The 22,157-nt window shown below is 46.6% G+C and overlaps 1 protein-coding gene across 1 annotated transcript; it reads right to left on the bottom strand.

Moving 5' to 3' along the window:
- Nucleotides 1–751: 751 nt before the first annotated feature.
- SLX4 (SLX4 structure-specific endonuclease subunit) lies at nt 752–21,464 on the bottom strand. The gene is made up of 14 exons (XM_077786802.1): nt 21,049–21,464; nt 19,987–20,226; nt 19,060–19,234; nt 17,117–17,335; nt 15,984–16,198; nt 14,801–15,114; nt 13,069–13,348; nt 11,722–11,807; nt 8,586–8,732; nt 7,551–7,720; nt 4,324–6,776; nt 3,347–3,449; nt 2,683–3,132; nt 752–2,115 (listed from the first exon to the last, which is right to left on the bottom strand). The coding sequence occupies exons 1-14, from the start codon at nt 21,413–21,415 to the stop codon at nt 1,755–1,757; spliced, it is 5,580 nt and encodes a 1,859-aa protein (XP_077642928.1). The 5' UTR covers nt 21,416–21,464; the 3' UTR covers nt 752–1,754.
- Between the last annotated feature and the right edge of the window lie 693 nt (nt 21,465–22,157).

The following is a 22,157-nucleotide window of genomic DNA, read 5'->3' as shown; positions in this document are numbered from 1 at the left end:
AGAGTCATGTGCCTTCCTCTGAAATGCACGAAGCACATTCCAGCCATCTCAAAGCAGTCCTTTCTCTCCCAAAAGCTTTCCCTATGAACACCACCAACTGGCCCTGTTGTGTCCACGCTCCTCTGCGCAGCTGCAGCTCTGCGCGCTGCCTCTCCCCTCTCTGCACCTCTCCTGTAGGACTCGTTCTCATCAAAGAAAGCCTCCCCGCTCCGTGAGTGATGCAGGAGGGGCAATGGCAGCGGCAGAGGGCTCAGCCCCCAGGGCCGGTGCCCCTTCCATGGGCTCCCTGAGCTGGGCTGCAGAAGAGCCAGAGCGCCTCTGGCTCTGCCCGGCCCTGCTGCCGGAGCTGCTGCGGGAGAACCGGGCCCTGGCGAGGCGCTGCCGCCACAGCTCCCGGCGGAGCCGGGGAAGAGCCGAAGGCAGCCTGGCACTCAGAAGAGGAGCAGACTCCGCTTCTCGCCTCTCCTCTGACTCTCGAGCTCATCTCTGGGCTTGCTGGACATGGCAGGGAATGTATGACCAGTGCTGAGCCCAGGCACTGTGATATTCCTACCCATAGGTGCTAGGAACCCCTTTGTTATTCCTAATAACAAAGAGGTTTCCCTGAAGTCTTCTCCACCCACAGTTGAAGTTTTTCAGGCATAGACTTCCCAGTCATGTTCTCACCCCGTAGTAGAAGCTGGGAAGAGTAGTCTAGTTCAATAAAGCTCATGTTTTCTATACAATCCTGTGTTTTCTGTTCCATATGAGACAGGATTTAAATTGTTTATTGTATATAATGTAAATCAAAAGCAACTTCTGTATAAAAAAAAATTATGTCCGACATATACACAGATATCAAGAATTCTTCCCTCTTTTTGTGTTGTGTCCCTGTTTTTCAGTGAGCCTTTGCACACTCAGAACTGCCAGAACAGACAGAAGTCAGAAGTTGTTATGAAGGTCAATATATAATACGACAATTTAGGGTCCAAGACTTCTCCAGGAGTCCCAGACACTTTACAACTGGGACCAGTCCACTTTGGCAATGGGACTGCTCCAAGCAGTAGGTTTAGCTCAAGCTGTGAGAAGTGCTGAAAAGTTCCAGTGCTCACTTAAATATTTTCTTAAAGACATCTCTGCTGGGGGATTTCCCACGACATAGGGTATCAGGGGCACTTTTGGGAGGTGTCACAAAGGGAACAGAACAAACCTCTGCCCTGTTCTGCAGCCATTTCAGAAACACAGATTTAGGAGTTTTAGTAGAGATTGCCAAGTGAAGCAAGAAAAAAAAGCCTTTTATGTATTTCCACAGCATTATTCCCTGCCTTAAAAATCAGCAGTGCAAACTGTGCTGAAGAAGTGGAGATGGAAGTCACAGGAGTGTAAACAGGCAGCACTTGACAGAGTGGACTGAATCCTGGAACGTGAAGAGTGAGGCATTTCACTGCCCAAATCCAGGGAATAGGTCCTGGAACTGAGGGAAGCACCAGCACAAAGAGAAGTGGGGGATGTAAGATCTATTAGAAAAATAGAAAGAAAAGGCACAAAAGTCAAACTGGGTGAAAAGAGGCTGCTGTGAGCTGTGTGCTGAAGGCAGGGCAGCCATGGGGTGTTTGTGCAATCAGAGCAGGCAGCCTGCAACGGGACAGGGGCTCAGGCCCGTTCCCCGGGATGTCACCTGGATCAGGCCACGAGGAGCAGCAGTGCTCCTCCCATCGCCTGCGGCTGGGAATGGGCTTTCCAGCTGGGCAGCAAGGCCTCCACACACTGGATTTTCAGCGGGAAGGGGTGGGCTTCACTCGGTATCGCCTTCTCTGTTTTCTGTTCTCCTTCCTTTTCTGTACCTGCTCTTTCCGGGCTCTGGCCATGGTAGATGTGATGCACTGAGAATCCAGAAAGTCCAGCAGCTTTGTCTTGGAAATTTTAATACCGTTCTGTTTGAGCTCTGCATGCAGATCAGCCAGCTCGATGGGCTCATAGAAGAGAATCCTGTTGTACAGGGCCGTGTTTGAGCGGATGTAGCACCTGATTGCCTCCAGCTTTTCCTCTTCCCGAGCTGCTGCTTGAGATGCTGGAAATTCCTCTTCCTCCTCCTCAGATGTAAAAGCACGGGTTTCAAATCCATTCACAAAGGAACTAAAAGCAGGACAAAATAGACCAGAGATCAAGGAAAGAACAGGCCAACAAGGACAGGACCAGAGCTCCCCACATCCCTGATGGTGAAGTGTTATGACTTCCCTCTGGGATCACAGACCCTGCACTACCAGCACCCACAAAATTAATGAGGCAGAACATGGCAGGGCTTCTGCAAACTTCCCATCCCAGCCAGGACACCACCGGTCCAACTCACCCAGCTAGAGCTGTATGGAATTTCTGGCTCCTGGCCTTTCCCTCCTGGCAGGTTCTGCCAAGGGGTGCTGTGCTGTCCTCTCCCAACTCCAGCTGCAGGCTCTCAGGCAGCATGGAGTGCTCCCTGTCACTGATCTGCAGACCACACATACCAGATTTGGGCCTTGCTCATAAGCAGCCCTTTTATGCTCTGAGAATAGTTCAATGGGAATTAGACTGAAATTAGACGTGACACACTCAAGGAGGTGGCAGAGCAACTATAGGCCACAAGGACAGTCACCTCTGTTTGCCTCATTCCTACCTCATCTCTGTCCTGCACCCCTGAGTGTTTTGTCTTGGATTTCACTGCCTCACCTCTGTGAACCAAAGGAGATGTCACTTCCATCCACTGAAGAACACGCCGATTCCTGGGATGCCGGGAGCTCGTCGCCATCAGCTGCCAGGGACACAGATGGCCTTTCCTGCTCTTTGGCTCCCTCTGGGTGATGTGTCGCTTTAGTTCTGTCCTTGGGTGCGGCACAGCGTGTTCCATGGGATGCACCATCAGCCTCACCCCCAGGGAGCACTGCAGAAGCCTTGGCAAGCTGCTTCCCCTTGCCCCCAACCCTGAGGGCGCCGGCGCGATTCCTGCCTGCAGCCCGGCCCTTCGGCTGCCTCGGCCGTCTGGCTGGGGACTTCTGTGGGAGGGGCTGGGAATAGGAGATTGCATCCTCAAAGTCAGAGTCCCCATCCTGGTGAGTGTACTGGAATATCTCCTTCAGCTTCAACACCATCTGGCGTTTTGGGAGAGCACGGACACCGAATCTGAAAGAGAAGGAGAAGGTGGGAGTTTAGGTTACAGAAACACGGCACCTTCCTTCGTCAGCTCAGCAAAAGGTTCAGGCCAGAAGTGCAGCTGGAAAAGTCTGACATGACCTCAGAAAGCCCTGGCTGAAGCTCACCATGGCTCCCCTTCTTTCACACTGCCTGCCAGCAGGTACCTCTTGTAAAGAGCCATCCTGGGGGAGGTAATGCTTACTTGCTCAGCTCCTTCTTCAGCTGTGGGGTCTCCATGATGGAATAAGCTGGCATGGGTGTCACTGGAGTGCTGGGGGACCTGTTGTTCTCCTGACAGGAAGATTCTGCAGCAGAATGAAATTACTGTGATGAGACTCAGTACAGAAAGGACTTTAAACGGCTAGCACTTCTCCTCTTAGTGGCAGAAATCTAGTATTACCTAATAATTGTTTAATACTTCCTTATCAGCTGCTTTAGTTATTACTCGATTTCATATTGGATAGAATAGTCAGCACTTTCCCCCCCCTTAATCAGGATACTTGGTTTTCATTGACTTTACATCAGAAAACAGTCTAAACTGGGACATATGTCACATCTGAAAATGAGGCCATTCAGGGCTTTGTTAGAACAGGCAATATCTAGAAAGCAGTCAAAACCATGTTTAACAACTGTGCAGTGGTCCTTCTCCCAGGAAGCAAATTTCATAACAGAGACTTGATGCATTAAAAAATTGAGCAGATCAAGCTACTGGGGTCTGGAGTTAGATACTGATTTAATGATGTCAGTTTACTGATACTGTGAAGCACAGCCAGTCTCACACATCGTGTTCTAATCACCCCTTAAACTAATCATTTAGTATGGCATAATTATTTAATTAGAGACTTCAATATCAGTTACATCAATCCACTGGCAAGCAGGCCTGTGTTTTGTTCTGCTTTGGTTGTTTTTTCTCTATCCATGAATCCACAGCTTCTGCAAGCAGTACTGTCACTACCAAAGGACTCGTGACAACGAAACACTCCAGAAATCCCACATTTAGACAGGCTCTTTCCCTGTCTAAAGCAAATGCCTGCACCTTCTTTGTGCCTGGCTCTGCCAACTGCTTTGCATCAAAAAGCCCAAAGACCCTTTCAGTGTGTCAAGTGCATCGCAAGTAAGATAATCACTAAAAGCAGTTTAACCTAGCCCAATAAATCTAGTATCAATACAAGCTCTCACCAGGAGTCTTGACAGGGTGTGTCGGACTGGCCCGTGCTGCAGCTGCCAGCCTCTGAGACAGAGGAAGAATCTCTGGAAGTTCATCTTCCTGCTCTTCTCCATTCCAGTCATCCCAGATTTTGGAGTCCAAGTAACTGGCTCTGTTGCCCACTGATGAACATGGCTCAATAGGGCTCTTTTCAGGGCAGTGCAAAGTTGTTCTCCTGCCAGCAGGACTTCCTTGGAGAGGGGTGCTGCCCTTAATTCCCTGCACCTGGACTGGGCTCTCCCCCAGCTCCTGCCAAGAGCCAGGGCTGGGGCTGCTGGCCATGCTGGTCTTTGCATGGCCAACCTGGCTGGAGTCATGGCAGTCACCTCTGGCTGGTGACAGATACCCAATGTGCCAGCAGTCATCAACAGGGATCGGGGGCTCCTCACACAGCAGGACACTGCTACCCAGAGAAGGCAGACTTACTTCCCTGTCACTGTCCTCCAGCTCAACCACACTGATGTTGATTTTATCCTCCAGTGGCTGCTCCTGGCACAGAGGCACCAGTGTGGGTAAACCTGAGTTATTGGCACATTTGCTTTCCTTGTTGGTGTGGCCAGGGGAGAGGAGAACTGGATCTACTGGAGAAACTGGAAAGGGGTTCTTGGAAAAGGATTCTGCTGTTGGGCTGCTGGGTGGGCTCCTTCCACTGGTCAAGTTCTCCACAGGCAAATGTTTGTCTGACGTTTCGAGAACTTTTATTAAATTTCCAGCCATTTCATGGTTACTATTACCTGCTGCTAAATTCTTTGTGCTGAGTTTAGATCCTGCACCCTTTAAAGAATTAACACTTGTGACCTCAGTCTGTGTTGAGAAGCTTCTGCTTTTCCTCAGAACTGGTGTTCCTGGCACAAGCCAGGAGCTGTCTGTGCCTGGAGACATTTCACTACTGAGCCTTTTCCCAGGGCTCGGGTTTGGACTCTGTTTGATCTCTGTACAAGCACCTGTTTGTCTGCTGAGAGGAAATTCAGGACACACCTTTACATCATGACTTACACACACTGTGTCTGTATTGCTACATGAGACCTGGACTGATCTCTGCTCTGTTTCGGGGACTGATGAATTATGGTCAGGTTTTGGTATCTCAGGACCTTTTTCCATGTCTGTACACTTCAGGTGCGCAGGGACTTCCATTTTCTTCAGAGCAGAGTCAGACTCTGGCAACTTCTTGCCTTGTTGTAACTCCATTTCATCATCAGAAGAAGATAAAACAATAACATCACCCTCCTTGATCCCCTGAGCTGCAGCATCCTGAGTCTTGCCTGGTGATGACAACACTGGGACATGTGTATGCTTGTTTGACTCACTGTGAGGAAGCTCTGCTGGAGAAACTGTGATCTCATTTTTTGATGCAGCACTCAGCTCCTTGGCTTTCTGGGAGTGTATTTTATCAGATGGGGATGATTGTTCCTTTTTGTTTTGCTTTGGTGTTGACACATGTTCTCTGACAAACTTTCCCTCTGATTTTGGAGATGCAGGTGAAGAGCCAAGAGCAGGAAAAAGGGACACATAAGGCTGAGGAATTGGACTCCTACAAAATCCATTCTTACATGGAGAGCAGTCTTTTTGTGACTTGCTGAACAGAATTGAATCATTAAGACCAACACGTTTTTCACTAAGGGGCTTTCCTGATTCTTTGGTAACTTCTGTCACTGGGGAAGGCTCACAGTGATACCTCTGAGAGGCAGAAAACAAAAGTTCATAGCTGTCATTTAGACCAGTATCACCCTGGAAGCCAGGAAACTGGTCTTCACAGTGATCTGCCTTGTCACGTGAGACCTGAGGTGACCTGGAATCCTTCACATCCTCACATCTCCCAGCAGCTCTTCCTTCCTTAGTACCATGGGATGTTCCATCCCATTTCTGAGGTTCACTGTGGTGAGGCACAATAGTGGTCTGTGGATCATTCATGCTCTTGCACCTCTTTATATTCTGCATCTTCTCTTCTTGTGCAGACAAGTCACAATCAGATCTTTCCACACTGTTGCCATCCCTCAGATCTTTGAGGCTGTAGCTTACTGAAGCAGATTCAGGTCTCTTTACCTCTTCCTGCTCCGTTTGCTGGTTTGTATCTAGGGCTGCCTCAGTGTCACTGCAGATGCTGCAGTGTGTTCCCCTGCTCACCTCTCTTTCATCCTGAGCCATCTTTCTCTGAGTTGCAGCAAACTCATAGATTTCCTCCAGCTCTTGTTCTCCCACCTCACTGTCATCCTCCTTCTGGCACTCGGGGCTCAGCATAGCTACTTCTTCCTCATCTTCACCCACCCACACTGACTTCAAGAGGTCTTGGAAGTTCTCAGCTCTGTCCTCACAATCTTCATCATCCCTCACAGAGATAAGATCATCTTCTGAATCTACTCCAGAAGACACCTGGCTCTCTCCAGTGCTGCTTTCACGCTCTGCCATCAGTTCCCTCACACCAAACCTGCAAGGGTAGAACAGTAAATTAGTATTTCCTCCTCCAGTATTTCTTCACTATTTGGCTGTCAGATCACTTTCGTAAGCATTGTAAGGAATTTACATGAGGATGTTGAGTTTCCTAAGATGTACAAGATCCAGTGTACTCCTAAAATTCCAAATACCCTTTTCCAGGTCACTCACATGAAAGTATCAGGCAAATTCTTCCTTTTCTGTGTTTGAGACTGACTACACTAAATCCCCTTGGCAATGGGAATGTCCCATGGAATGGCTGGGGCTGGATAATATCTGCTATGTGCAAGATTCCTGGCTTTTTTGAGTGACAGGATACTTCTCTATATACATTTGGAAAGACCTAACCATGTCCCACCCATATCTCAGCAACTGCTCCTGTTTCAAGCCCTCAGTGCACGCCTAGGACCACGACAGAGCATGGCTGACAAAACACATTAAAGCCTGAGCATCCAATACATTCTACAAGTGTTGTTCAGATGAAGGGAGAATCACATAACAGAAGTTGTGGTCATCATCTTCAACATCAGCTGCCAACAGACATCCTGAGACAAAACTCAGCCAAAGTCTGCAGAGCATATACTGAACACAGAAACTCTCATACAGTTTTTCGACTGAGAGCAGGATGTCCTTATGGGCAAATTCTATTTAAGATGTAGCAAAGCACTATGGAATTTGTAAGTCCCTAAAACTGCAATGAAAGATCTCAAACTGGCATCTGCATGGCCAAAAGCCTTGAGGGGGTCCAAAACATGCTCAGGGTACACACCTGGAAGCCAGAGCCTGCAGCTGGGGCCGCAGCCCAGCAGGGAAGCTGGTGTCAGCAGCATAGAGGTACCGCAGGAAGGCAGCCACAGCCTGGGCTGACACATCGCTCAGCAGCACCCGGCGCGTCGGCGCGGCCCCGTCCTCCTCCACCACCAACCCCTCGCTGTGCACCTGGGGCACAGAAAGCAAAGTCTGTTTGCTAATAAAGCAACACAACACCTACATTCATCCTTGTTCCCATCAGCTCCTGCCATTCACTCCTGCCCAGCCCTGGACCAAGATGCCAGGGCGGGGCAGTTACGCGGAGCTGCCTATGGAACAGGTCATGTCCCTCCTGACCCTATGGCTGTTAATTTTGTTTAACTACTTGCCTTAGGCACATGTATAGAAGGTAGTCTTAGAGTTCTCCACTTAGTTTTGCAATCAAATTACTTCCCAGCCCAATTTCCATCCACACCTCTCTGTATGAGCTTAATCTCTGGTCTGTTTTGAATTTACCTGGAAACTGCATAGGAGCAGGCTGGGAGCTATTATCTTAAAATGCCCTGGGAACATAAGAACAACTTCACTAGCCTTGCAAAAAGCACAGTCACTGCAGGTACCTTCAAAGCAAGAGTGACAAAACCTCGGTGTAGATGATTTTAAAGTAATTCCCAGAAGCTTCCTGTTCTCTGCTCACACTTCCCAGCCTGGGTGACAGGCAGGACACACCAAGAGGGACAGGCAGTCTGTGCTTGCACAGGGACAAAAATTCAAGGGCAAGAAGCACTTTGAAAGCTTCCTTCATTGCTCATGGGTGGAATGGAAGGATCCTTGACCCCCGCCATAGCCTCCATGAATAGGATAAAGCAGCACATCTTTCACCACTTTGTCAGGATTTATTCAGGTTTCCTAAGCTGAAACACCACTGCAGGTCCCGAGGCCTTGCCATTAAGGCCAGCAGTGCTGTGTGCTGGTTTGGGGCACTGGCTGGCTGTGGGAAGGGGCAGTCTGGGCTCTCCAAAGCAGGAGCAGAAGGAATGCCAGCAGCACTCACAGCCTGAGCCGCCGCCGGACACCGCGCGTACAACACGAACAGGTGGGCGTAGAGGACGTCCCCGCTGTCCACCTGGAACTGGACATCACTCAGGTGGGGGTTGTTGACCATGGCACCAAAATCTTGAGCTAGCAGCCCAAGAGAGGTCTAGGACACAAAAGGAACACAAAGACAGGGGTTAAGTTACAGATGTCAAACATTTTCTCAGAAAACTAAAAAGGGAGTAACCCAGTTTATCAGCACTGCTGTGCTGTGGGCCCAGCCTGGACATACCACCTCTGCCTCCTGAAGACAATCATCAGCTTTATGGACATCAGGTCTTCCACAGGACAAGCTGAGAGGTCTAACAAACATTCCTGCTTTGTTTTCCCTCTACTTTTTCACAGTCAACCCGTTGTGGAGAAAGGGCAGCTGTGTTGTATTCTGCTGTACTTGTGTCACAGCATATTATCACCCTCAGATCTCACCACATGTTTCCTGCTGTGGTCTAGCCACAGCCTATAGCTGGCCTCCTGATCTACTGCCTCCCACCACAGTTTTAGGAAACTGTAACATCCACTTCAACAGAATTGAACTCAATTCACTATAATCAGGGTAAGAAGAAAGAGAATGACTCAGGAAGGGGTAATGAGCTTTCTTTCTCTCTTTTTACTGTCTAGCAGTGACAGTTGAGAAGAGCAGCTCTGCAACAAGACAGAATAAAACTAATGTAGGCATCCAGTTCAAAGGAATTTGTGAGCATCCTACTGAAACCTCTTTTGTAAATTCCACTCCATTTTAAAAAAGAAACACAACTTTTTATTATCATTCCAGAACCCTTGGCTAGAATTTTGGGGAGAGCTGAGTTACCTGTGGCTGGTTATGGTGATAGCAAGGTCAGGCCTGGAGTATGCTGCCAAAGACATCAAGCATGGCAAGACAGCTCCTCTGGAGCTGCTCCCAGGCAATCTCCTGAAGACTCAAATCCCTCCTAGTGTTGCAGCTCTGGAGGTGGACCTGGAGTGCTTCAGGCAAGAGTGAAACACTCTCAGATCACAACTGGGTTGAGAAACTGCCTAACTGTACGTGAAAACCAGTTTATGGCTGACACCCTAATCAATGACCTTGCACTTTTCAAACCTATTGCAGAGCTGAGGAGCTGCAAGTTTTATTCCAGGGAACATCTGCAGGACATGCAGTTCCACCTGGAACAACACAGCTTTTAATTTTCTTAGCAGCTTTCTACATTAGCAGTGGGCTGTTGAGAGCCAACCTTTGGACTTGCTCCATCCAGCAGGAATTAGCAGCACACACTGGAACACTTCTCCCAGCCTTTACAGGGAACATTCTGCATGTTGTGGCAGTGCTGTAGACTGATCTCCAAAGGGAAGACAGGAAACTCAGTTTGGAAACTAAACTGACTCCTCTTTTCTTATCCTTGGCAGGTGGGATACCTGTGGGGCTGCTCTGGGGCCGCCAGCAAACACAGGCTCCAGATGTGACATTCCAGGCAGCGAGCCCAGAGCAGCTTTCCTGATGGTGCTAAAATTATCAATCAGGAATGGGGAAATTAAACAAGGCCAGAAACCTCCTGGCTGCTCCATCCTCTGTGCAAGGCAAAGAAACTGGCCAGAAGACAGCTCTGAGCAGGTATGAGCTGTGTGTTGGAGAACACACCAGAACATTCTCTCCTGCTGAGGAAGCCTCTGAGACTGGACCCCACTGATGTGACCAAGGGTCTTCAGCATGGGGTCATGTTACCAATGCAATGGGTGCATTTGCTCTGCATGGTTACACTGTGCACATATAAAGCACAAATATCTCCCACTGGCAATCCAGCTCTTCAACAACACTTCATTTGCTCAGGAAAACTATAATGGAAACAAACAGACTCTGAAAAAACAAGAATACTTGTTTTACTGGGAGCAACTGAGTTTCAACAACAGTGTGAAAACAGTTTCTGTATTTTAGAGACCTGGTCTCTGGTTTAACAGAAAAGCAAAACAAGGCCTTCTCCTACTAAGGACAATTTCTTTTTAATACTCCCAAAGAATATTTAGTGTTTCCGTACCACATAGCTGAGATCCTCAAGATGAATACCAATTCTCACCTCAAGGAATTATCTCCTTTTAGAAATATCTTAATCCTTTAAGCACAATATGAAAGTATGTTCTCAGAGCATCAAAATTTATCCAGCACCAAAATGTACTTCCTTTCAGGGCATGATTATTTATTATCAAACAAAAGATAGTAAGTTTCATCGGATAAAGTGGATGACCTTGTTAAGAAAATGAATTCATTTTACTTTGTATGAACTTAAATTGAATAAAACTGATTATAGATCCATGGAAAATTACACATCCCCTGGTGCATGTGGGATAAGATGACATCTACAGAACACCACAGGCTTGATAAAAAAATCATCTCTGACTTACTAGGCTGTGTTTCTCACTCAGCCACCATAGATCACACACTGATTTTCAAGCTAGATCCTCTGTGTTCCCACAGTTGAGGGGTTTCTACACAAAACTACACAAAACTCTTTAAAAGCTCAGTTAGCAGCAAAACACACTCATCTTCCATGGCCCTCACATTCCACCATCTATCAGGCCTTTATGCCAGGATTTAGTACAGGTCAACCAGTCCTTGCAAGAATTCCCCCTCCCACTGCAGGACACGGCGTGGGGAGGAAGGTGCCAGAGGAAGGAGCTCCATTCAGAACCATCCACAGCTGGGTGTGTGAGCTCAGGGAGAGCAGCAGCAGCTCTGTCTCTCCTGGGCTGCTGCCAGTTTTCTCCTGGATAACCTGGGCATTAAAGCAGTGTACTGCATAACATTCTGCAGCTGCATCCCTGCTTCCTACCCCTACTCTCAGTGCTACAGCTTCCTAACCTGCACAGCCTGGCCTTCTGTTTCCTTGGCGTTTAAATTATCTCTCATCAGGTAGGACAAGTACTGAAAAATCCCCAGGCTCTCATGGACATGGATGGAACACTCAGCTGTGCTGATCTCACCTGTGCCCATGAGGAATCCTCAAGTCACTGTTTCCACAGAAAGGAATGGGAAATATTCCACACTTCTTTGAATTGCATAAATGCAACAGTTTTTAATTGTTATAGATAAATATATAAAGAGTGGAAAATTTGGTTATCCTTACTCTTTTAGCGCTGCTCCTGAGGAGTTTCTTCTTCTTGGATGGGGGCACAAAGCCACTAAGTGGAAGATCACCAGAAGGCAGTTCTTCTCCTCAGGGAAGAAAATGCACATCACAAATCACATACAACTTCCTTGTGAGACAGAATGATCTAAGAACTCCTACAAGGATCCTTCCTGTGACAGCTGCTGTGACCAGGCTAGCTGGGCTGAAGGCTCAGCCTCTCCCTCATGCCTTTTTGCAGAGTTTGGCTCTGGCTTGTGACAGGCTGAGGGTACCTAAGCACCATTTTACTGTTATTTATATGCATTAAAGGGCCAGGGACCATTTGCTGCAGCTTAGCAGGGGAAGAGAGGAGTATTATATCCAAGTGCAAATGCAGACAGGTGAGCTTAGGACCCATGTTCTCTTTCACAGATGAACAGGAGACACAATTCTGCTGAAGAGCCAGAGCTCTTTAAGGGGTACCACTGCCCTTGAAATGTGCAGTTGTGCACCACATGCAACTGTAACAGGGGACATTAGAGAGTTACCCACAGAGGAATTCCAGGTGGTGTATTTTTTCAACCCTGAGTGGGCACAGATAAACTTCAGGTTTGTGTAATCAATGTCCAATACAAAACCAAGCCTCTTGTGCATCTCTCACCCAACTGTCTCAAGACCTGAAAAGACAGTGCACAGAACAGAAAGGCTGTCCAGGTACAATCATGGAACCACAGATTGGTTTGGGTTGGAAGGGACTTTAAAGCCCATCCATTACCACCCGTGCCATGGCAGGGACACCTTCCACTGTCCCAGGCTGCTCCAAGCCCTGTCCAACCTGGCCTTGATCACGTCCAGGGATTCAGGGGCAGCCAGAGCTGCTCTGGGCAACCTGTGCCAGGGCCTCAGCACCCTCACAGGGAACAATTTCTTCCCAGTATCTAATCTAGATATAACCTACTTCAGTTTGAAGCCAATATCCCATGTCCTATATCTATTTGTGAAAAGTCCCTCTCCAGCTCCCTTGTATGCCCAAGATAAAGGAATGAAGATTTTGTTCCAGCTGTTGAATACATCCAGGCTCCCTCCTGGCAGAAAATACTTTGATTTCTTTATTTTTAAAATAAAATTTAGTATCTGCTGTCCAGGAATTCTCTTAAAAGTTGGAATTTATGAATCATTTCAGAAATATCAGCTTGATTGTATCTACATCTCACTGCAGGAAAATGTGCCCCCACAGTATCACCTCTTGGATCAACACCAACAACTGTGGGTGCTGCTGTGGCTCTCTGAGTCAGCCCAGCCACAGCCTGGCACTGTGTAGCTGAAGGAACCTGGGGCAGGGCTCACAAAGCTGCCAGAACTCACCTGCCTGCCCTGCTGCCTGAACATGGCCAGAGTCAAGGTTCCACTGAGTAAGGGTGAGTCCTTCCCTGGCCAACTCCACCAGGTCCTGCAGGGTCTGAATGTCCTTCTGGCTCGGGGATAAAAGCTGCCCATCTCCTTCAGGGCCTGGCTTGGCTTCAACAGAAGTTTGGCCTCCAACCTTCGTGCAAGTGGGCTCCTGAGAACTGAGGTCAGGCTGAGTTTGCTGGGATACTTTTGGCTGATGAGATCCCACCGATGACTGAAGGTTTTCTGGCTTATTCTGACCAAGTGAGGAGGAAAAAAAAGACACCAATAAATTAGGTCTTGTTTTATGTGTTTGCAAAGCTCAGAGTACAGTGTCTGCTTCATACTCCTGAAACATCTAAGAAGGATCACAGAGCATTTGTCCAGGTACAGGGGATTCTGACAAACTGCTCTCTGCAGTTCTATGAAGAACTATGGTCTAGCTCCAGAGATAAGACATCTCTGAACAGAAGAAAGAAAACTACAATGGAAAATGCAGAAAAGTTGGTTTCTCCAAGAGCATGTCTGTGCAGGCAACTGCCAAGCAGAGAGAAAGAATGGGGGAAATGCTCCCAATTCAACATCTAAATATTTCATTATAGCTGGAGTTCCTGGCAAAAGTCACAGCTGAAGCTCTCCAAGTGCTTCTGTTCTGAGTTCTGAAATGCTTTTGCAGTTACATGTAACTAAATCAAACTTACACCTTGAGTGGGCATTTTCCAGGTTTGGTCCTCATTTCTCAAAAAAATTTGCTTGTTTATTTCTAAGTAAAAATAGTTCAGACATTTCTGTGAATGGAATGAATCAGAGGAAAAACACACTCTTGCCATGATTTTAAAGACCTTCCTGCTTTTTATTTTTAAACTTCTTTGGCAGTTTCTGGCTTGAATGAAAGGTCAAAACTTCCTAGAATGGAGTTCCTCCTCTCCAGCCTCAACCTGCAATAAGTCAGAGAAACATCGGGCTTTGACTAGGGAAGAAGTATTAAATAAAGCACCTAAATATGCACAGTCGGTTTTGAACACAAGTACCAAACACTTCTTCAAGAGAAGAGGGAAGAAAGAGAAGTGATATTTTTCTTGGAGAGACTGAAAGTGATTCCTCTGTATCTGTGGGCATTTTTTATAAAAATACAGAGCACTGGAAGAGGCAGATCCAGGTGGAACCAAAATGAAAGAATGGAACTGAGACCTGGATCAAAGCTCACATGCACCAGGAGGCAGTAGGATGCATAGGGAAACCCTGAGTGCAAATGCTTTGCTGTACAACTCCAGGCACCCCAACCTTCTCTGTGCTAACAAATATCAGGTTTCAGTTTAAATTTTTCTCCTCAGTCCTTTTTGAGTGCAACATGGGCAAAGTTCACACTAAAAATGACCAGAAAGAAGTGTCAAGTACAAAAATAAGAGCCAAGCTGCTGTAAATATGGACAAACTAATGGCACAATGAGCAGGATGGAATCCCTTTACTCAGTACTCTTTGTTCCCATCCCTTTTACTTTATGAAAGCACAAAAACAATGGTAACATGAAGCTTGTTCTCCTCTCCAAAAGGCAGAAATGAAAATTCAAGATCTTCAAACCTTACTGTGTAAGACCAGGGGAGAACAGGTCACAGGCAGTGAGTGTGCAGAGAGAGGGGATCACTGGTTTACATTCCCAATCAGGAAACGAGAACTAGGGTACACACATATCAGAGCAAGGACCCACCTGCACAGGCTTCCAGGGTACAATTGGAGGGGTTAAGGCTGCAGTGTAGAATGATTCAGGGTCACAGGGTCCTGTCAGAGCACTGATGTTCCATAAAAAGCATTTCTTGGCCTTGGAGAATGGCATGAGCCAGGCTGCTTTTCCAGATTCATCCTCCAGAATCCTACTAATGGGCAGCTGAGGGGTGGGAGGGAATTCCACCTCTTCTGTCAGCATCATAGCTACTCTCTCCTGGATCCTCTTGTGGACCTTCTCTGGGTCCTGGAGCAGCAGAGGTGGAGGGGCACTGGTGCCTTTTCTACGCCTTTTTTTCTCTTTAAAAAGAAAAGGAACCCAAGTAAGTAAACAGCTGAATACACAGGGCACAGGAGATCAACACAGCAGCTTCTTCAGCGCTGTAATCAGTGACAACCAAAAGGCATGGAACACAACTCTGAAGATTGCGCAGGTAGTCCAAAACCTCACATGGCCCTTTATGGGAGAAATGAACTCCACCAGCACACCCATGAAGGACTCCTTTTCTTGTTGCTCTGGTCATGGGTGATATCAAACCACAGCTCACACAAACACTGGGCAGATTTCATTTGCAAATGCTGTGTCTTACTACCTTTGCCTAACTAATGCCCAACCCCAAATCCAGCTGGGAGCACCTATGGGCAGGAGTAGGGTTGTGAAGAGTGAAGTGTCCCCTCTGTACAGTTCTCAACCCTCTCCCTTCTCCCCAAAGACAGTTGTCTGCCTTTCTAAACCCTTCTGCACTCTGAAATGGTAAGGATCTGCTCAGCAGCATGTAGTGGTCATACATGGCACTGCAGAACATACAAAACAACACCAAAAAAGCTGCACCAATCCAGGCTGCAGCAGGAGGAACAGGAATATAATCTACTACAGGAGAAATAATCATATTTTCATGTTATTTTTCCTTACTTACACAATAAACAACAGCTTAAGACTATCTTACAAATTCAAAACAACAAATCAGTGAAAAAAAGCACAGGATTCCTGAAACCTATGGACATCCTGCCATGCATCTGGATACTGCATATTGTTGAAGCTCTGACAACTTGAACAAACCAGAAATAGGGCTGTCATTCCTCCTGTATCCAACAAGGAAATTTTGATGGAGAGCAGCTTTACTGCAGCAGTAACACAGCCTCAGACAGCAACTTGCTGTAACACATACCTGATCCTGGCTTCCATTTGATTGGGAAAGCAGCCACTGCTTTCACATTTGTAACTGATTTTGCTTGTTCCTGCTTTTCTTGCTCCAACAGAGAGCGTGACATTGCCATGGCAACCTGCAAATCTTCATCCTTAGGCTCCATTTTGGCCCTCTTCTGTGTTTTCCTCAAGTCCTCGCTGGAGGGGCCTTTCCGCTTCGCCCTGCTGGGCTGATTGCTGAAATCAAAGAATGCAGCAGGAGCCCCAGTTAATGTGGCTGGATCAGAGACAACAATCACTGAGTACTCCAGAGCAGCTGTTCCATTTGCTCAGAGAGACTCCCATGTCAAGCATAATAAAAACCATTCAGCACTTTCTTTCCTAGCAGAGAGCAAAGGATTTCTTATAATTCATAGAATTTAGAGCAATTTAGAGAAGTCTTATTTTGGGATGTAAGCATCTGCTATCTCTACTTTGAATTATTTTTTCTACCAAAGGGGAACAAGTTGAAGCAGGGAGAAAACCAGATCACCACAAAATGTTTTTCCCACCCACCTGCTTCCACAGGGAACAGACAAAGGTTCTTCCTTGGACTTATGAGCCCCTCCACAAATTCACTCAGGCACCACTCTGAAGACTCTGCTCAAATTCAAGAGAGCAGATCTGTACAAGCACATTCCAAAACATCACATCTGCTTCCTCTTTGGCTCAGGGTGAAAGGATGTTCCCAGGACAGCCATGAAATGAGGAGCTGAGGCACTGGCACCACAGATCTCAGGAAATGCTCCACACTCATACTCTGTGGTTTACTCAATAAGCTCAAACACACCCATTCAGCTTTACTGAGCAATTGCCTCACAGAGCACAAATCATTCTGACAAACCACTGCAAGGTTATTTACTCCCCATTTTGCTCCTGCCTGCTGGCTTTTAAAGTCATCCACCACCTGACCTCTTCTGAGGGAAATTCAGATGATTTCTTCAACTCACTGCCACATCCTCCTCACCTGGTACTGGGTCATGGCTCTACTTAACCTGCTCTGGGCTCAGTGTTCACCCAGTGTGTGAGTCAGCCTTGCATTTACTGTTCTTTCTGACTTCCAATACCTCTCAGGCCAAAGCAACTACCATTTTTTTTTCTTCCCTACCAGCTTACCTGGTAGGACACTGCAGAGCTGCATCACCAAGCGTGGCCACCTGCAACTGCACTGCCTGAAGCAGCAGATTAGGAGGCACATCCATCTCCACAGCACAGCGTTTCAGGTGACTGACTCGGCTCTGGAGCGTTTGGAACTGCTTCCCACAGATGGGACACTCAGGGACCACTGGTTTGCTGGAGGATGACATCTGTGCTTCTTCCATCTCATCCAGACACCTGGGAGACAATGGCAAAGCTTATCTACGGAGACTTTGAAGGGTCCATGCTAAGACTGAAGCCATTAAGATATTAATACATTAATACTAATGCATTATTAATATAAATACATTATACAGTATTAATACATTAATAATATATTTCTATTAATATATTGATATATTAATTGATAGTATTAATAGAAAGTACAATCACTTCTACTATCACTAACAACCATGAACATCCACTAAAGAAACAAGAACTATGTGCCCACTGCTGTGAGGAACATGACATGGAACAGTTACATGGAGACAACGGTCTCAGAGGCATATTAAAAACATACTGTTCAAAGGCAAGTGCAGTGAATAACTTTAGAATCATAAAATCCCACATAGTTTGGGGTGGAAGGGACCTTAAAGGACATCATCATCCATGGCCCTGCCATAGGCAGGGACACCTTCCACTAAAACAGGTTACTCCAGTCTTGCCTTGAACATCTCTTGGAATAAGGAGTCCATAGCCTCTCCAAACAGCACATTTCATGTGTGTCCATCACCCAATCCCTCTCCCTGCACTCATTCTAACCTTCCAGCTCATTTATAAACCCCTGTTAACAGAAAAGAGAGCAGCTGAATTGACACCATGCTCCAGAGTGCAGCATGATGAACTTCAAATAACTTCTGGCAGGTCAAAACTATGTAAAAATTCTTGTTCTTTTCTGGTTTTTCCCAAGAGATTCAGGGTATGAAATTCTGGATCTGCAGGATCTATTACAAAAGTCACTCCCTGGTTAGGTAATGACACACACAGGGCTGTGCTAAGAGACCATTCAGCACTGGTGATTACTGGTGTGTCAGTGCATCTGCCTATCTACAGCTTCACTCTTGGAATGAAAAAATCCCTGCCTAATGTAACCTGGTAATCTCAACACATGTGAATAGTTCAGAAAGCCTGACTTTCCAAAAAACACACCTAGCAGTGTCGCTGTTTTATAGCTTTTTCAAGCAGCACAAATTGTCTGAAAACAGAAACAACAGTACCACCTAGAAAGCTGCAGGTGCAAACAAGCCTGATCAGTGGGAGACAGTCAGTAGCCTGATGTAGGACTGGATAATTTACATCACTCCTGCTTTCTGGAAGTGCTTGAACTAAGAATTTACAATCATTCAAATGTGTTGTTTCTGATCCTTTGTCAACAGAAAAGCACAGATTCGATTTCCAGAGAGTTGTCTGTCCATAATAAATTGTGTTTGATTTTTATCACTTAGGAAATTGTTCAATGAAGGGCAGTAATTTCAAATGAGTCATCTCTCTGAGTAACATCACATTTCCCTCAGCAAACAGCTCAGATACAGTGACATACCAGATGTCCTTAGATGAATTTTAGCAAAACAGAGCAAACAACTTTGTTGGCTGAAATCAGTAGATCTCAAAACTGGCATTAGGGAGTCATCACTAAGGAAATCATTAAGGTTGGAAAAGAGCTTTAAGACCACCAAGTTCCTTTACAATGGCAGCTTCTCTGCCAACCTGCTAATGAAAGCAGATTTGGCCTGGCCACACCAATGCAGAAATCCTGCAGGGCAAGGCAATCAGCCTCTGCTTTCACACCAAACTGACTCGCTAATTCAAGCCACAAAGGCAAAGACCCCTTTGCAGAATCCCTGCTCCTGTTCTTCCATGGCTGGGCTGAGTGAGGAGTCTGTGGGGCTGGATGGAAAGGATAGGTCCTGCTGGTGTTTGACCTGTTGACATGCTGCTCTCGCCGCAGGGTGTTCATGGCTGTGAGATCCTTCTGGCAGATCTGACAGAAGAACAAGCCTGCATCCTCCAGGCTTGCCAGGGCTTCCTCCTTGGATTCCTGCTGAAGAGCCAAAGCCAGAGCACTGTCGTGTTCCACGGATGGGGGATGGTGGGTATCTGGCAAAGAAGGCAGGGATGATGTAAAATGGAAAACTAAATCCTGTGTGGAAGGTGAGAAACTGGTACACTAGTCATTATTAGCTTTTTAAATTAGACACACAAAAATTCATTGCAATCTTCCTCTTGCATCTACACACCTGATCTCCACCAGGAAAGGTACAACCTGCTCTTTTCCAACAGGAGCAAGAGGTGACAATTTGCTCACAGCACATCACATGTCAGACACAATGAAGGGACAGTTTTGGCTGAAGTTTCTGGGGAAATTATGGAATTTTATACATCAAATGTACAACACAGCAGACTTTCATGCCCATACAGAACCAACAGGGACTTGATCTATAAAGAATCAACCAGAGTAAATTTGCTGTGATTTCAGTTTATCAACACAGAACGTATCACCTTAGATAGTGCCTGGAGAGGTACCAAAGATGGGGCTACCTAAGAGCTGCTTAACACTGTCCCAAGGGAAGGATGACCAAGTTCACCGGTCCTGTTAGAATTTCAGTCTGTTTCCAAAGAGACAATTATTCCTCTAGAATTTACATGAGATTAATTCAGCCTTAGAGAAGAGCTGGGAAAAAGGTATGGATAATCCTTTAATGAAGTTTTCTCAGGGATCTGGAGTGATTTGCACAGCAAGCCACTAGGCTAGCCAGGAACAAAGCCCTGGGATCCAGGACTGCTCCTCAGGCAACCATTCTCACCAGCCACTCATTCTGCAAACACCAGAGCCAAGAGGAGACACGTACCATCCTCAGGAGGGTTCTGCTCCTGGCTCCTGGCAGGGAAATCCCTGCTGGCTGCAGCCTTTGGCATGCTCCCATCCGAGCTGTGTTTCAGCTGTTCAGGTGCCACCCTCTTGAACTGCTGCATTCTCTCCACCACCAGCTCTGCCACCCGCACCTTGGGGGTGGGTGAGGAGCAGGTTCCTGGAGGAGTAGCAGGAAGGAAGGGCAGGGTAGTCTGGGAACAGCCGCTTTCTGGATTTACTAGAGGGGAAGAAAACACCAGTTTTACCAGGCAGTTTTAAACACACACTGAGAGCAGCTGGAAGGCCCCTCCCTGAGAGCAGCCTGGGCCAGGCTCAGTTCTACAACAGCCATTCTTGGAGAAGGGAACAATTTGTGTAGCCACAGTAACAACACTGGGGTTCTGTGCTACAGGGGCATTTAGAGACTTCTGTATCCCTTTTATAGGCAGTAATATAAAGAAAGCCCTTGCAGGAAGGTCTCCAGCAGGGACATGGAAGGCAGTCCCACAGCCCTGCTCTCCCAGCATTCCCACTACAGAATGTCCTATTCCTGACTGACCTATTTTATCAGTTTAAGGACTTCCATCATTGGTGACTGCATTCTGGCCATCATGTTTAACAGCTAATGAAGAACTAATCCTTTACTAATTAATCCAACACCCTTCTTAACTCATTCATGTTTTTGCCCTTGAAAACATCCAGTCACCATACATTGAAAACAATATGTCACCATACATTGAAGCATTGAGTGAAAAAGCACCACAATATGCTCTGAGCTTGCTTCTAGATGATCTGAGAGTACTTTTCTCAGTTCTGACACTGCAAAAAACAGTGTATAATGACTGGCCAGCAAATCACTTTGTACCAAGGCTTCACCTTACTGAAGGACATCTGCCTGCAGCACAGAACACACTCCCAGGTTAAACCCATGTAAGGCATAAGCCTGCTTTCAACAGTGCTACTGTGTCCCCTCTGGGTGGACTTCTCAAAACCTTCACTGAGATACAGAGTCCTTCCAGTCCTTGTCTATCTCCTGTGTGAACTGTTTCAGGTCACTTACCTGTCAGAGGCCTCTGGCTACACTCAGTGGTCCCTGTGCTTGGCTGGCTGGCAGGGAGAGGGCTTCTTGCTCCATTCCCCTCTGCAGTCTCACCACTACAGGCTGCAGCATCACCATCTTCTTCGTGCACCAATGCTTGCTCCTCTGGACCCAAATTTTGAAGTAAATTTGTCTCCTTCACTGCTGGTAAGTGATGATGGGTTTGGCTCTTAGCAGCAGCTTTGCCTCTTCTTAATCTGTTTTGTGTTGTGGTGCTCTTTGGCCTGTTCTGAACCCTCTTTGTTGCCCCAGCATCCCCAGCCTTTTTCTTTGCCCTACTCAAAATATTTGCCCACAACTCTTTAAAATCATTGTCCTGTTCATCCATTGGCTTTCCAGTAACACTGTGAGGACTGGAGGGCAGGGGGAAGCACCAGAATCAGTTCAGATTTGTATCAGCCCTTCCAGCACCTCAGAGATGTCCATTCTCCAGACTCCAATAAGATCATCAGACAGAGTGGGCACTTCCAGTAGTTCATTCTTCCACGCTTAATTCACATTCAGTAGAGCATGCTTTCTCTCCAAGAACCTCGTCTGCTTTCACAAGCTGGTTCTTCAGAAGACTCTGGACCACAGGTTAGGCACCTCAGTTTGTGAGAGCACACGTAGGATCATCATGGTAAGCTACAGAGCTTCAGAAATAAACTTATGAAAGCCCTTAAACAAAGAAACAAAGGCAGGTAGTCACACAAGATGGTACAGGCAGATGCACTATGGGACAAGGTGTAAACTGCTGAAGGAGAAGAGGATTTGCATGAAATACTAAGATTAGAAACAGCACATATTGACCCCAAACAGTGTCCCTATAATTGTACTACAGACATGCCCAAGCCACATTAGCAAAGGAGAGGAGAGATATTAAAACACGTATCTGATATGGTTAGGTTTTTTCTTAGAGCTCTGGATTCAGACAGTCCTTCTGTTATACACATTCCTACTTATATTTATATAGCACAAAATCAGTGAATGCAGCAGGAAAAAACTCCATCCTTCAGCTCATGCAGTGATTCTGGAGTATTAAACTCTGCTTTGAGACACTACAGTTTCACAGAAGAGATCCCAGCCTCATT

Source organism: Lonchura striata, chromosome 16 (genome assembly GCF_046129695.1).
Source record: "Lonchura striata isolate bLonStr1 chromosome 16, bLonStr1.mat, whole genome shotgun sequence".
NCBI classification, from domain to species: domain Eukaryota; kingdom Metazoa; phylum Chordata; class Aves; order Passeriformes; family Estrildidae; genus Lonchura; species Lonchura striata.
This window is presented reverse-complemented; position numbering and strand designations above follow the sequence as displayed.

Bases quoted from the DNA above. Each gene is read 5' to 3' on its own strand.
- SLX4 (XM_077786802.1), bottom strand. From the start codon at position 21,415: ATGGATGAACAGGACAATGATTTTAAAGAGTTGTGGGCAAATATTTTG. The intron at 15,115-15,983 runs GTATGTGTTACA...TTCTTTTTAAAG, and splicing joins CAAATGGAAGCCAGGATCAG to AGAAAAAAAGGCGTAGAAAA. The intron at 3,450-4,323 runs GTGAGAGCTTGT...ATTCTGCTGCAG, and splicing joins ACACCCTGTCAAGACTCCTG to AATCTTCCTGTCAGGAGAAC.